Raw genomic sequence first — 15,064 nt, 5'->3', positions numbered from 1 at the left:
TTTTTATAGTAATGTTTAAATAATCTTAGAGACCACAGGATAAATATATAGACATTGTCTTTAAAGTTGTTAGTGTGTTACGAAGTTCTCACTAAGTTGTATATTATGTAGGTTATAAGCATTCCAGGCAGATTGTAAAAGTTTACTTCTCATCTCACTGTTTTTAATCTTCTAAATCTTCTAAAATGTCTGTGTGTTTGTGAGCAGTAGGATGGTTAATGTAGTTTGATTTGCTCATGTTTTAGCTGCACATTAATGAAATACTTTTGAACGACTGTGAAGCGGTTTACTTTGGGGTCTGCTTCATGAAACATGATTAATGTAGTTAGATTACTTTAAGATGTGTTTCATCTAGAAGAGTAACACTCATCACTACCTGTGTATCTCAAAAGTATTTATCACATTGTTGGTGTTCAGAGCAGCTTCTGTAAACTTTGTACAACTAAAACAAGATAAGTGACAAAACAAAGCAGCATTTAAAACTTGTTTAGTGCGACAAACTCAGATATTATGCATGAAGGCGGTGTACATTTACTGGAGCTTTGCTAAGTTTTATTTTCATTAATTGAGCAGGTATGCAAAGTGTAATTAAAGATATGTTTTAAAGATCCATGTAGAAATCCAAAGAGTATTTTGACTTTGATATTATAAAGTATATTACTTCCTACAGTACATAGTGTGTTATTACACAGAGTGTTGTTTGATGGCTCTGTTATCAGAAGTGTCAGAGACTGAAAAAGCAGAAGTACTTGTGAGGAGGTTTTTGTCACAGTGTAAATCACTGTGATACCTCCTCATTAACAGAGCTGTCCCATGTGTTACAGTAATAGACTGCTGAGTCTCCCTCCTCCACATTGTTGATGGTCAAACGATAATCTGATGTTGACTGATGAGTAGCTGTGAACTTTGGAGAGGAGAAACCAGATCCATAGGTTGGAGAGCTATCGCTGTGATAAAATATAAAACAAACTGAGGAACTCCTCCAGGAATCTGTTTGTACCAGCGTGCAGCACTGTTAGTAACAGTCCCCAGGTTACAGTCCATGGTGGCTGTCTCTCCTCTCCTCACCGTCACAACAGGAGGCTTCTGTGTCACCACCGTCACACCACTCACACCTGGAAACAACAAGATGACACGGAGTCAAGAGAAACACACAGACTGATGAATCCAACATGAGGTGAAAGCTGCAGTAAGTCAGCCTCCTTACATGTTAGAGCAGTGATGAGAGTGCAGAGGGTCCCCAGCATGGTGTCACTGTGTGCTGAGAATGGCCTTGTAACTTGGAAAGTGAGTTTACTGCTGACAGATTAGAGGGTTTGGAGGATGAGGAGAGGAGGAGCTGGAGAAGCACTTAAATATAACTCTGAAACTGAGAGTGAGTGACAGGAGGAGGATCTTTGGTTATGATCATTACTATGAGTGTTGGTCATTTCCCAAAACTTAGTCAAGTTCATAATGATTAGGATTCATGACAGGCACCCAAGTGTGTGTATATTTTTAGTTTACAATAATCATCTTCATTTAAATTGATAACAAAAATGGTTTTCTTGTAAAGCTTTTCACAAGGTAAAAAGAGACATCTATTGCAAGATTCAAGCTCTGCCTCTTCAATCATGTACAACAATACACACGTAGAAAAAACTTAAACATTATAATAATTTATAACAGTAGTTTGTTTCCAGTCAACGGCGGTTTCACAGAGAACTGACACTTAACCTCTTAATTTACATGAAGCTAAATAAAGACAGAAAGCCTGCAGGTGCACCCTTCAGATGAGAGAGAGGAGTTGACAAATGAATGTGTGTGTGTGTGTGTGTGTGTGTGTGTGTGTGTGTGTGTGTGTGTGTGTGTGTGTGTGAGTGTGTGTGTGTGAGTGTGTGTGTGTGTGTGTGTGTGTGTGTGTGTGTGAGTGTGTGTGTGTGCACATGTCTTGTTTTTTAACTATTCAAATCAGTAAGAGTACCCTTTGTTTCTAATAGTAATCCAGTGCTGCTCTCTAGTGTGCATTCAACAGAATAACACCTTATACTAAATCATCTTCACATATTAAACCGCACAAAGTCAAACCAATACATGTTTCATCTATTGATAGAAATGTGTGCAAAGAGCGTGGTAAATACTACCTGAGTAATTGTTTGCAATTCATTTTACAATCATTAATTGCAATAAATACATTCCCTAAATGAATGTCTCTAGTATTTGGAAAATGTGAGTTTTTACTGTGATGCTTGAGATAAAATGCTTTACTGCTAACAACCAGCAGAGGACCAATAGGAGTGTGTGGGGGAGGGAACACATTAGCACATGTGAGAAGTTAGTTTTCAGGCTCTATTTGAACACACACCATGATCTTTTCCTAAACATAACCAGGATATAGGTGAGGGATGGGGAGGATGAATTGAAGGTTTTAATGCAATTTAGCATCAGCAACACTCACTTTGACTGCTTTAGTATACAGATCATTTCTGTCTGAAGAACATAATGCAACCTATCTGGGATCTGTGCATTTGGAGTATATTTGAATGATAAACAAATAGTTTGCACACATTGAATGAACATGAATCCAATCAGAATAAATAGTCAAATCCCACAGAACCAACGTGATTCAGAGGAATAGCTAATGTCATTTGGGCCAAAGCATGAGTAATACTTGTTTGCACTCGAACATACACATTCATGAATCCAGCGTAGATATAATATAAAAAGTAGTAGATAGAGTTTGTTGCTGAACAAATCAAAGTGTTGGAGTCAATTGTTTTTTTTTCTTCACATTCTCAATTTTGCATGTTTAGCAATGATACACAATTTACACTCGTGGACCTACATTTGTCTTGGTGACCCCTTTGCTGCCTGTCTTTCTTCACCTGCCCACTAGTCGCTCTGTTCAATTGGTTAAATGTCCCAGCTTCTGCCAGTCACCTGACCATTATCTACTTTCCTATAATGCTGTCAACCTGCAGGTCTCCTCCAGTAAACTTCCCACTGCGACTCGATAATGTGCTTGGAAATAAAACTTCCCAACTCTGCTTGTGACTCCTGATCCTGGCGTTATTTAACAGTGACAGAACAATCTGGCCACCATGCACTCCGCACACTCTTTTACTGGCCCAGTGCTCCAGAGTCTCTGAGGGGAACCATGCTGTTTTAACAACCCGCTGTTTATAGGCTAGAGCCTGGTCCTCTGTCCTTCTTCGCCTCTTGGACAGTCGTGGTGAGAAGTCAGGACAGGAGGTACGTTCATGGCCGTGTTTTAAGTCAAAACATAAAAACAGTATTTCAGTAAAAATGTTTCGTTCAAAATTAACCTACACTACACGCACGCGCGCACGCTCACCAGCAGGATTCCTCTAGAAATGTCTGCGTCAAGTGTGACAGATAAAGCCGAGAAAGCACGTGATCTTGTCTTCAAAATAAAAGACAAACTAAATTCTTATGCCAGGACTACGTATATACGCTTTTATTTTGAAAGCTGTAAACGGAAGTATTTGTTTACTTTATGTCGCCTGACACTGGTGCAAGATGTCGCTCATGCTTTCTGGACCGAAGCTGAAACCCAAATGTGAATCGCTGACCGTCGCATCTGTTTTTTTTTTTTAAAGAACCAGCTGCTCGCATGTAACATGTAGTTCGGGACAAGGAGCAACCCGAGCTTTATTCTGAAAGGAACACAAATGGGAGATCACCAAATGTTTGGAGCGGTCAAGATTTTAGAGTGTATAACATTGGTGTAAATAAGGGGTGACCGACTAGGTACACTAAAGCTGTCCAGAAAAGCAGTCAAATGAAAGACAGCGAGACGGGATTTTGTTGTCAAGCAAGTAAACTAACAGATGTGGTAAAATGGAAATGACTGTCAACATCTGTCTCCAAATCTGTTCGAGCTGAAGGTGGAGCAGGATTTTCGGGGGGCTCTCTCTGTGAGGTGTGATGGAATAAATTGCTGCGCATTACCGCATCTACTACAGGTTACTTGAATCTCAAAAGCGCTTGAGTCTGGAATTTATTCTTGACCTTTTTGTGTTTAGGCTTCTGCTGTCTTCTGCAACGCAACGAGGAGGATGGTCTTTGTCCTACATGTGATTGTCATGTCTTCAGCGTTTTTCAATCCCAGTTTTGGCTTCAGCTCCCACTTTGATACAGGTAAGGGTCGAACTGATGAACGAGGGCGTTTATCCATTTGCTACAGATTGCTTGTGATTTGTGTGTCTTCATAATCAAGCTGAGTGATCTCTGAATCTGGTGTTTGATGTAAGGCCATACACACGTCTTGGTGCTATATCATTGAATACAGCATTTTCACCAGCTGCAGCATCATTGCCACAACATCATCATCATCATCACCACAGTGAGCCTACTCATCAAAAGATTAGCTCAGGTATCTTTTACATACAATTGGTCCTTTACAGCTTGGTGACAAGAGGGTTAAAAGTTGTGTTGCACAGATTCTGCATCGTCCTACACATACGTCTCTGCAGCTGAGTGTGTGTATGTGTGTACTGTGTGCTATGTTTAGGGTGTGTGTGCGTGCTACAGAGGTGACCTGCTGACAGAGGTGTAAGGCTGTCCTGTTTGAGGTTGCGGTCCTCTGCACCCGTTTGGACGCAGCATTTATTAATCCTCCGGATGCCGGGGTGATGGGAAGGAGAACCCAGGTGCTGCTGCAGTGCTACGGGACCACCGAGCAGGATGTCATGGCTGTCCTGTGTGAGGGCTTGAATTAGAGCAGAATAAATGACTGTGTGCAAGTGTAAACAGGACTGAGAGAGTCCCTGCACTGAGTGCACTGTGCTGAGCATACAAATGATGGTGAGGCCACTGGTTCTCAAGTTTCAGGCTCTATCTGTCCTCCCCAAACCGCACACTCTCAGTGATCCCTCTTTGTTCAATTTTTTTTTTCCACCCACATACCTTCTTGTGACTCCCACTTCTCATTCTTTGCATCTCTTCTCTGCTGTCCGTCAGAATGTGACTCTAAAAGGGGCTTCCATTTAAAGTCAAAGTGTTATTCATAGGAGGTATGCTGTCCCTGTGCATTTGGGAAATTTCTGTGCTTACAATAACAATGTACGACATTATATCAAAAAATAGGAGACAATTTTGACTGTCAACTAAGTGATAAGAGTACACTTTCAGATTTAGAACCACTGCTTTTACCATCATATGGGGTGTTTTCTGGACGCAAAACCCAAGAGAAAAGTAAGATTAGTAAATACACCTCCAGATCACTGATGATATAAGACTGATATAGCTATATATCACATCGATATGACATCACTGCTTTGACGGATTTGTTCATAAATAATGACTGACCTGAACTAGATAATATGCTGCTCTGCTTTAAACTACGCTGCAAAGAGAAACACACAGTGGTTTAGTGTTCCGATGTTTGGAAAACCATGACAAAAGCAATTCTCGGTGTGGAATGTGTAGTGGATGCTGAGCTGGCTATCCCTGATTCTGTGCAGTGAAATATGATACAAACCCACCCGAAGAGTGCAATCTTTTAATTTGAAGCAGGATATTAAAAGGTTCCCAAGCTGAATTATGGGTACACTGCCTGCTGACTGTGGCTCTTGTGGGACATCTTCTAATTCAATCGTCTAGGTATTTTCTTCCTGGAGGAGATCTCAGGTTTTGGAAATGTCCCCCTCAGGAAGGTGCAGTGAAGCGTTCATATGTTGTTATCTCCGGCTGACAGTAGCTGAATGAATAGCCTCAGTGACAGGTCAGGGTGGAATGCATTGGGATTGGTTAGTTTTCGAAGGACGGTGGGGAGTGAGTGGGCATGTACATGTAGCTTGTATTTAGCTCGAGGAGACGATGGAGGTCTGGATCGTCACTCCCCTGTCATAATGATCTACATTTCTCATTAGAGCAGCACCTCGAAGCGGTCCTGTTCCTTCCTAGTAATTGTGCTGAGAATCAATGTTGCCGAGGCGATGGAGGGGGTGTGTGAGGAGGTCAGTGCTAAGGACAGAGAAATTAATAATAGACACTTACATTTACAAACACAAAGCCCAGCGTTCAAACTGGACACACACACACACATCTGCACTTCCTCCCTCTACGCCCGGGTCTATGTAAGAACATGGTGTGCTCTAACTCTGCACATACTCACACAAACAGTCACTCATGCGCAAACACACACCCAGACAGAGGTAAACAACTAAGGGGGCCAGGTCAGTTGTCACATTGCATGGCATTATATAAGCCATCAGGAAGGACGGACACACCGTGGCAGGATCTTTGATCCCCTGACGACGTCGGCCCTCACACCACGCTAGGGGGGCTTGGTTTGTGAGCGACCAGGGGGAAAGTTGTGTATTTGTGTGGCATTATGCACCAGTGACAACTACAGCTTGCACCTGGCTAACTACTGCTTCAGCACCTCGGAGAGCTCTCCCTTCAGGAGAGGGAGCAGATGTGTGTGTGTGCGCGCGCGTGTGTGTGTGTGTGTGTGTGTGTGTGTGTGTGTGTGTGTGTGTATATGTGTGTGTGTGTGTGTGTGTGTGTGTGTGTGTGTGTGTGAAGGGTAGCTATTTGAAAACCTGGTTGCATCCTGTGAACATAATTAATATGCATCGCTTTACTGTCAGGTCACTCAGAAGACAGACTGACCTGGAAGGCAGCACGGATACACCAACAAGCTGACAATGCAGTACTGAGGGAGACTGTCTTTCAGCAGTCTCCTCTGGTGCCTGGAGGTGGCAGTGGCAGCTAGTGTGAACGCTATGGACGTTATCTTTGTGTAGACGCAAAACAACACACACTTTTTCTGTCTCTCACACACACTGACAGCATCATGCATAATGCATATTCCACATGCCGGGAAAGCTTTACACGTGCCCTCGCATACACATGGACACACCGATGCAGGCGATAACCAAGGTGGTGCTAATACTGGAGAGGAAGGATGTTAAAAATGGTGTCTTGACTTGCTCTCAGAGCTCCTCCCACTGACTCGGTCACCGCCGACTGTTTGATTATTCATCTCTCCATGTGTAACCAAGCACTTTAGTTACATAAGTAAGCCCCTGCGGGAACTGGAATAAGAATGAAGTGGATTTAAGCAGTCAAGGGGAACCATCTATGTCTCCTCTATGTGCTCTCCATGTGATGATGTGGGGGTTGTGGGTTTCCTTGGTGTCATACTCGTTGAACGCTTGTCTATGTGTGCGAATGCATACCTAATGGGCTTTACGTACTATATGATCTGTCACCAAATATAATTTCTTGATGACACACACACACACACACACACACACACACACACACACACACACACACACACACACACACTCTCACTGCCTGTGTCTGCATCATGAGACTCTGGGCTCAAATGTCATTCCAAGTGCATATTTCTATGTCTGCATCTAATTTGTGTTTATCAGCCAGAGGCCTAAACACACGCGGGGCCCAATCACTCCTTCCTGGAGTCAGTGTGCAGAGCTGTGTTTTTTGTCAGGTCTGTGTGCAGATGCTTTAGTCATAGATGATACTATACAGGTAACAGTGTTTCAGCCTTTATACAGTAGTGCCTTTTTATATATATATATATATTTTAGATCGCTGCTATTCAAATATCAAAACATTAAGTGAATATTTTAAGCAATGTTCAAGATAATTGTTCAGGAGTTGTTAGGGTTGAATGAAATATGTCCACGTAAACCGAAAGGTGAAGAAGCTCAAATCACGTTATCGTATCCAATGATCTCAGTATCCCAGTAACAGCCCAGGTATCAGTATCAAGACTAAAAGAGTTGAATCGGTGCATCCCTAGTAACGATTCAATATTGGGATACCAACTAAATAGTTAAAACACTTTAAGTTACATTTGAAAACCCTTGAGAGCAACTGATTTATCTGACAGCATCAGTCCTTGTGGCCATCTTTTAAGAGAAGTTCATCATTTCCTTTACCAACATTGGTCAGTTTTTCACTGTTGTATTTGAATTTGTGTCTGGGGTTCGAAATTAGTATTGAGTGAAGAGAAACACCATTAAATCTTACGGTACTGTGGACAGAGATGCACGTATGTGTAAAACCTCTGCCATTTCATAAATATACTGTGTGTCTTTTTTCAAGTGGTTGACTTAGTACGTTAAAGATGCTATGTGTGGCGTTTCTCTGTCATTGTTAAATTAATTGTTATTTTCATTATTATGTCAGCAGTTAAAAAGATTGAGAGCACCTATCTCACATGATTGTTAGTGGTGAACATTTCTACTTGATCCTCTGCTTGACCTAAGAGGATAAACATATTTTCATTCCATTCATTCATTCGACTGTGTGTTTTCCTGTGTGATAAACTGTTAGCAGCTTTTGTGCCTTTTGTGCAGCTCTCATTCTTTTTGTGCTGTATAATAATCACTCCAATTCAGCAGATTTCATTCAAAGTTTGACCCAACAGCCCACACTGCAAAATGCAGAATAGAGGCTAGAGTCTCCTCTGCAATGATCCGTTCCATTAATTATAATAATATCTCAAATAAATGAATTGTTGATGTCAAATATTGCACCTTTCTTGCAATGCCCTGGTTATGTAGATCTGTGAAATTAATTTCAAAAGTTGATATTCAGACCCTTTACTTCCACGGGCGTGCCCTTGCCCGAGCCGTCGGGGGACGGACATGACAGGCCTGTAATGATGATCCATGGTGGTCCTCCCGGGATCTCACTCCCAGTTAATGACAGTTATCATGGCTCTCTGCAGGCCAGCACATCCCTCTGCAATCTGCAGTCATTCATAGAGAGCAGAACTAGGGAACGGCCGAGAGGATGTAAATGGGTGGGGATACGAAACCCTGCCATTAATCGTGTCATTGCTTTTGCTGTCAACTGGAGACTGACATGTGTGCACGTGTGTGTGTGTGTGTGTGTGTGTGTGTGTGTGTGTGCTTGCAGAGTGCTTCCTCCTCTGCACCTCTCTGTGTTCAGCCCTCCCTCACCACAGTCCGATGCTACTTGCTCTGCTCTTCTCTCCCATTTTCTTTCAACCTTGCAACTTTTTGCTGCAGCTCTCCTACCTGAAGCCAGAATTCATAGTGGGCTGTAAGCCCCTTGTTTTTCATTGCTGTCCTGCTTTAGGCCGCACCTCTCATCCAGCAACTTCCAGTCAAATATCATTGTAGCTCTGAAAGTCTTCTGCATGTGTGTGTGTGTTGATCTGTATACTGTATGTACAGTATTTGGCTCTTCTGCTGCCTCTGCTGACTGACCTGTAAATCCAAACATAACGGTCACACTTCCAATCCAATCTGCTGTATCCTAAGCACTTCCCCACCATTCTCTTTACATCACTGAAGCGTTTGTGTGTGTGTGTATGTGAGTGCATGTGTTTTTGTTGGAAGCCACTTGGTGCAGCCCAGGCAGGGCAGATGGAGGAGCTTGTTTGCCCCTGCAGCACTGTCCTGAATTTAAACGCATGCTCAGAGAGATTTGGGGCTCTTTTTGCTCTCTTTCTGTGTTTTATGTTCACCCATTAGGATCTTTGAGGGGGGGTGGAAGCGCAGTTAAGCTGCTAAATAATGGCGCCAGCTAGCCTCCTGTTTCATATGCTAACACTAGCCTCCACAGACTAACCCTTCCCACAACCTTTTTGCTGTATATTCCATGCAGCTTGGTCATTAGTACCACCTTGACGTGTTTCTAAGTCAAAATAGCTTTTCTAACAGAAACAAAGGTCAGTATCTGTATATTTGTATTTGTATCTATTGAATGCTAACTACAGTTGAAACTGTATCTCACCCTCTCTATTTCCCCCCTTCTTTGTCTCCCCCTCACTCTTTCTCAAGACGATTTGATTGCAGTGGTGTGTAGTTTGGCACCCTGCCCACCCTGCAGCACTGTCATTACTTCTTGATCAAAAGCAAGAAGTGGCGTGTGTGTGTGTGTGTGTGTGTGTGTGTGTGTGTGTGTGTGTGTGTGTGTGTGTGTGTGTGTGTGTGTGTGTGCATTTCAGCATGCATGGCAACCATACCAGAAAGAAGAGTGAAGTAAAAAGGGACAGACGAACTCAGAGGGAAGATGAGTGTGTCGCCTCTCACAGGGAGAAAGGCTTATGCTCTGCCTGGTCTGTGTCACAGCGTACAACATTCTCTGTGGTGTGTTCAAGCTCCTCTTCATTGGTTTGGTTTTGCTGCGATTAGAAGCAGAAACGGCCGCCCACTGCTCTCGGTTACCACGGAAACTCCAAAGTTATCCTACGCAGCCCAGTGCAACACCTTGACTGGGCTTTCTGTGTGAGTTCACGTTCTTGTGCTCGTGTGTGAATGCAAACACATGGCGCGGCCCTGGCCTTGATACGAGTGTGGGAGGCATTGTAATATGCCTCACTCTGCCTTGAATAACATCCCTATTTTCTCTCTACAGCCCTCCTTGCAGTGTTTGTCCTCTCTCCCTCTCCTACGCGTGTACATTTGGAGCAAATTTGTTGAATGCACAATGAGCTCCATCGTGTATAGCGGGTAGTAAATATCCCAGCAGCTGTAGACCTGACGTTCGATTGCTTCAGCTGCTCGCAACAGCTGCACAGCAACAGAAAGCCCTACCTCGATGGTGCATGCTTTATTTATGATCTACCATGAAAAGCTCAGTAGTTGTGCTTAACCACTATTCTCATCTTGTACATACACGCATGAATACACACACACACACACCATTGAATTGAGCATTCCTGCTTCCTCCTTGGGCCCCCGTCTCTCTACATGTGTATATTTCTCTCTCGCTGTTTATAACTCTCTGTCAGTGTGTGTGTGGTATTTCAGCAGCAGACGCTGAACGGGCTATTATTTAGTTGCATGTTCAGAAACATACATTTACACACCTCTCTGTGACTGCGAAGGACGCATTATTTTTTGCCACTGATGATTTAAATTGCGCATCCCTCTACTCAGCTTGGTATGACATCGTGTGGCCATAATCTGGCAGCACAAACCAGGCTTTATTAATCCAAGTTGAAGGAGTCGCAGGTTAGTTGAGTTGCAAGGTCACGCCTAATGAAGCAAGACTGTTACCGATAAGTCTCACTTTTGGGAGATTCAAAGCAACAGTAATGGCCTCCTTATTCATTCATCCTCCTTACACCAACGCATTTGTCCTCTCTTCCTCCCTCCCTTCGTCCCACTGCGTCATCTTCATTGTCGGCCTGAACTGTGGAGTTGGCAGGGTGACCCATGGCTATTCCCTCCTGTTTGTTAGGACATGGCTCATCTTCCTCCAGTCCCGAAGACAGCTTTTTAATAAAGCGGGTTTGAGCCAGGATTTAAGTGCTTTATTTTCATTTCGCTGTGCAGCTGGTGAAGTAATGTGTGCTTCTCAAATATTTATGGAAGACCCCGAGTCACAGTTCTTCAGAGAGAGTGGGAGATGAATTCTTCAAATGTCGCACTTATGAAAAATAGTGCCAACTGATTTTCCTCTGGCTGACCATATTAGACTTTCTGCTGGTGAATGAAGACTTACTAAAGTGTAGCTGAAACCCTAACCCAAGTACAGGGAAATCCTAGGTATACCGACAACTGCAGGATTGATTGTTGGTGAAAAGATGAGCAGAGAAGCGCAAACATAATTTGCCTTTGTAACTTTCACCAAATCTCCAAGCTCTTTCTGTCCTGGAGTCTACACTCAGCCAATCACGCACTTGGAAATACATGAATGGTACTGACTGCTTGTACACCCTCAATTCAAAGTAGCTGTGGTCTGAGGTTGGAATTGCTGGGAAACACCTTATCTCGGCTGCTTGCTACTGTAATTACTACCCAAACGGCTGTGGATAAGTGTCGAAAAGAAGGTTAACCAAAAGGTTGAGAGCTTTGCTTTTGATCTCAGTTCCCTTTTCTCTGCCATAGTCCGATACACTGGCATTACTGGAGCTGATGGTCATCTTGCCGTGGTTTCAGACTTATGCAGTGTTCAGAAAGACAACAGCACTGTCTGACAAAAGTAGCCCCCTTATTTATTTGTATGGTACTGCTGAGGCTCAGCTGTGGTCTTATGAATGCACACACAGCTCTTGCTCTAAATGCAAAAGGACACATGGGCCCCTCATACTACTTTACAGGAAGCACAAGTCATTTGACTTACAAATCAAAGTTAGAGCGGATGCCAATTTGCATGATTTTGTCGTTATCTGTGAAAGAGTAAAAGGTTGTTCCATTGTTCAGCCCCCGTGTTCACCATCTGCTTCGTCAGTGCCTGTAGAGGCTCAACAGTTAGTGCATGTTTTTGCTGTAAACCTTCTTTAAAAATGTTTACGAACTTCCATTGCATTGCTAATGTCACGGTGCTAAATCTCCTTTCGAAATTAGGCTGGTAATTAGGCTGTATAATAGCAGAGAGGAAGAAAGCATGTTTTTATTCCTTTAATATTCATCCCTGTTTCCCCTATCAGCCTCTAAACAATGTTTCCTGTCACCACCCACTCAGGCTTTGTATTGTGGTATGTGGTGGAGCCAGAAAGAGTACTGCTTGGGTTAACTTCTCCCTCTTTTCCACTTCACAGACACTTTCACATACAGACACACACAATCTGTCACAGCATAATACAGAGATATAGACGGGAGAGAGTGCCAGTGTGAGGCATCAGCGAAAATGCTGTCTTTCTTCCAAAAGTGGCAAAATAAAGAGATGGGGCATGAGAATTACTGCACCGTAAACGGCAATCAACTAATATGTGTTGGCCAGGTTGTTACCATGGTGATGTGTTGGCGGGTCACTGCCCAAACACACACACACACACACACAAAGAAAATGTTCAGAAGATACTTGGGTGAAACATTATGTGTGTGTGCTATGAAAAATGACAAAGTGATACACTAACCACACACACACACACGCACACGCACACGTACACGCACACACACACAAGTTTCAAGTAGGAACCTGGATGCATTGTGCCTGTCTGATTGGATTGTCTGCCCATGTGTGTGCCTGCCTGTGCAAGTATGAGTGTAGGCTTTGTGGCCGTGACCTCAGGGTCAAGCTTCAGTTGGAGCAGTGCTGCTTGGGCCACAGGAGCTGTCAGGTCTGGAACAGCGTGTTCTCCACAGCCAAATGGGTCAGGACCACTGAGTCTCAGTCAGTGAGCTGGAAAAATACGCACGCACAGGAATCACACACCATAACTCCTAGTGGACCCAATAAACACAGACGTGTCATGATTTGTGTTTTCCTCACAAGGATAGAGAAATAAAGGGAATCCTGGAGTGCGGACATATGCCAGTCCTCTTCTTTTATATGATAGATAGTTTTACAGCACATAAAGAAAGGGAGTACAAATGGCATCCACATGTGTAAGTGCAGGCCTGGGACATGGGCATTTCAAAAGAAGACATGTTGACAGATGGAGTTGTAACAGATTGCTGTGGTTGGCGAGTGAAGTGTACTTGTGGGCATAGTGCTTACAATGACAGAGGAGCTCAACATTTTCGGATTCTATGTTTTTACAAGAATGCGTGTTGTGAGAAAGAAATGTTAAGAGTGAGAACTCGGAACAGGGATGCATAAATAAAGTTCATATAAACAACATGGGAACATAATAAATAATGGATTTGCTGTCTATAAGAAGGGAAAGATCTCAGACAGGAATTTCCCAACCCCATTTCTTTAGATGTGCGTGAGCTTAACCTCGTGAGACCCGAGCTTTTGTTTGGTATGCATTTTTTATTTCTCCTACCTATTTGGGATTAGTAGGACCTAATAAGTATAACACCGAAGCATTGTCTTTGAACAGGAAGTAGTTTTTGAAAAAAATGATGTCCTCATATGTGGACATTGGGTTTCTTTTACCCATATAACACGATAAAATCACCAGTGTATCACAAAGTACAAAACCTTTTATTTCAATTTGTATTTATTTCTATTGGCCTGTGAGAAATGCTGCATAACACAACTGTTCATCTCCAAAATTCAAGTCAACAAGGTAAAGAGAGTGTTACAGCCTCACTTTGATATCACTGCCATTACATAAGTACAATATAATAGGTTGAATGTGACTCTTGTCTCATGTTTCCATTGTTTTAAATATTACATACACTTACACATTTGAATAACTTTTACCTCTAATACTTTAGTTTCTTTTGCCATAAACTGATATGTACTTTTACTTATGTTCATCTTTGGTCTTTTGAAAATGTGTCATTGCAGGAACTTTGGGGAACTAACCACAAAGTTGAGCAAATGTAATTATACAAAATGACCTTAACGTCTTAATAATGACTCAACTGGTTTAACACTCAGAGAACATCATAGTGATGTCACCAGGGTTATCTACATTGGTCTTCTTTTACACAAAGCCTGCGTAAAGACATAGACATTTACCTGGTGGAGAGAATCTAATCTAATTTTTTGAAGTGTATTCTCAGCATTTTTGGAGCTTGAACCGTACTAGGGACTAAAGGTCTTGGTTTGTATTCCCATTGTTCTCTTCATCTATTTTTCATACATCGCTCAACTATGTGGAAGTCAAATACTTAATTGCTGAAATATCCTCAACTTAGAATATTCCATAGATAGGCGATGAAAATGACAGTAGGGCACTCTTTAAAGTACACTATAGTGACAAGTTAAAAGGTGTGAAGGGACTATTAGTTAACGGAATAGAATCCTAAATAAAATATAGAGGCAAAATGAAAAAATCAATGCTCCATTAGCTCATTTGAAATCATTAAATGTGACTGAGGGTCAGATATAACCTACAGTATGTGCATTATATATTTTCTCCAGAGATGCTACAGTAGAGCTCTCCACATCGCTCCCAGTAGACTGCTAATGCAGGAAGTGTTTAAGTTAGTAAGTAGTAAAATATCCATTGAGTATCCAATACGTCATTGTTTGAGGTTGAGTCTCTCAACTATTTGCTGTCTGAATGCTGCAGGTGTATAAATGTTTGGGTAAAGATGAATACATTGTACGCTGATGACGTCATGTAGATTCCACTAATCAGATCAGATCAATAATGACATTTTAAACGTTAGATAGGATAGTTAATGAATGTCTTTTTTGTCTCTCTTTACTTCTTCCTCTTTTCTCTTTCATCTGTTCTGTTAGGAGGTTTAAAACTGTA

General features: G+C 42.3%; 1 protein-coding gene and 1 gene segment (V, D, J or C); one reads left to right on the top strand and one right to left on the bottom strand.

Moving 5' to 3' along the window:
• Positions 1-526: 526 nt before the first annotated feature.
• LOC115012607 (immunoglobulin lambda variable 3-21-like) lies at positions 527-1,355 on the bottom strand. The segment is given in 2 exon segments: positions 527-1,115; positions 1,208-1,355. Coding segments are annotated over 2 exon segments (377 nt in total).
• Positions 1,356-3,216: 1,861 nt separating this feature from the next.
• The window catches only part of aatka (apoptosis-associated tyrosine kinase a), a 32,929-nt gene continuing 21,081 nt past the window's right edge, over positions 3,217-15,064 (top strand). Inside the window, 2 exon segments of the mRNA XM_029438303.1 lie at positions 3,217-3,231; positions 4,026-4,140. Of these exon segments, the coding sequence (XP_029294163.1) occupies positions 4,059-4,140 (82 nt within the window). The 5' untranslated portion in view covers positions 3,217-3,231; positions 4,026-4,058.

The sequence above is a fragment of the Cottoperca gobio genome, chromosome 8 (assembly GCF_900634415.1).
Source record: "Cottoperca gobio chromosome 8, fCotGob3.1, whole genome shotgun sequence".
Lineage (NCBI taxonomy): Eukaryota > Metazoa > Chordata > Actinopteri > Perciformes > Bovichtidae > Cottoperca > Cottoperca gobio.
This window is presented reverse-complemented; position numbering and strand designations above follow the sequence as displayed.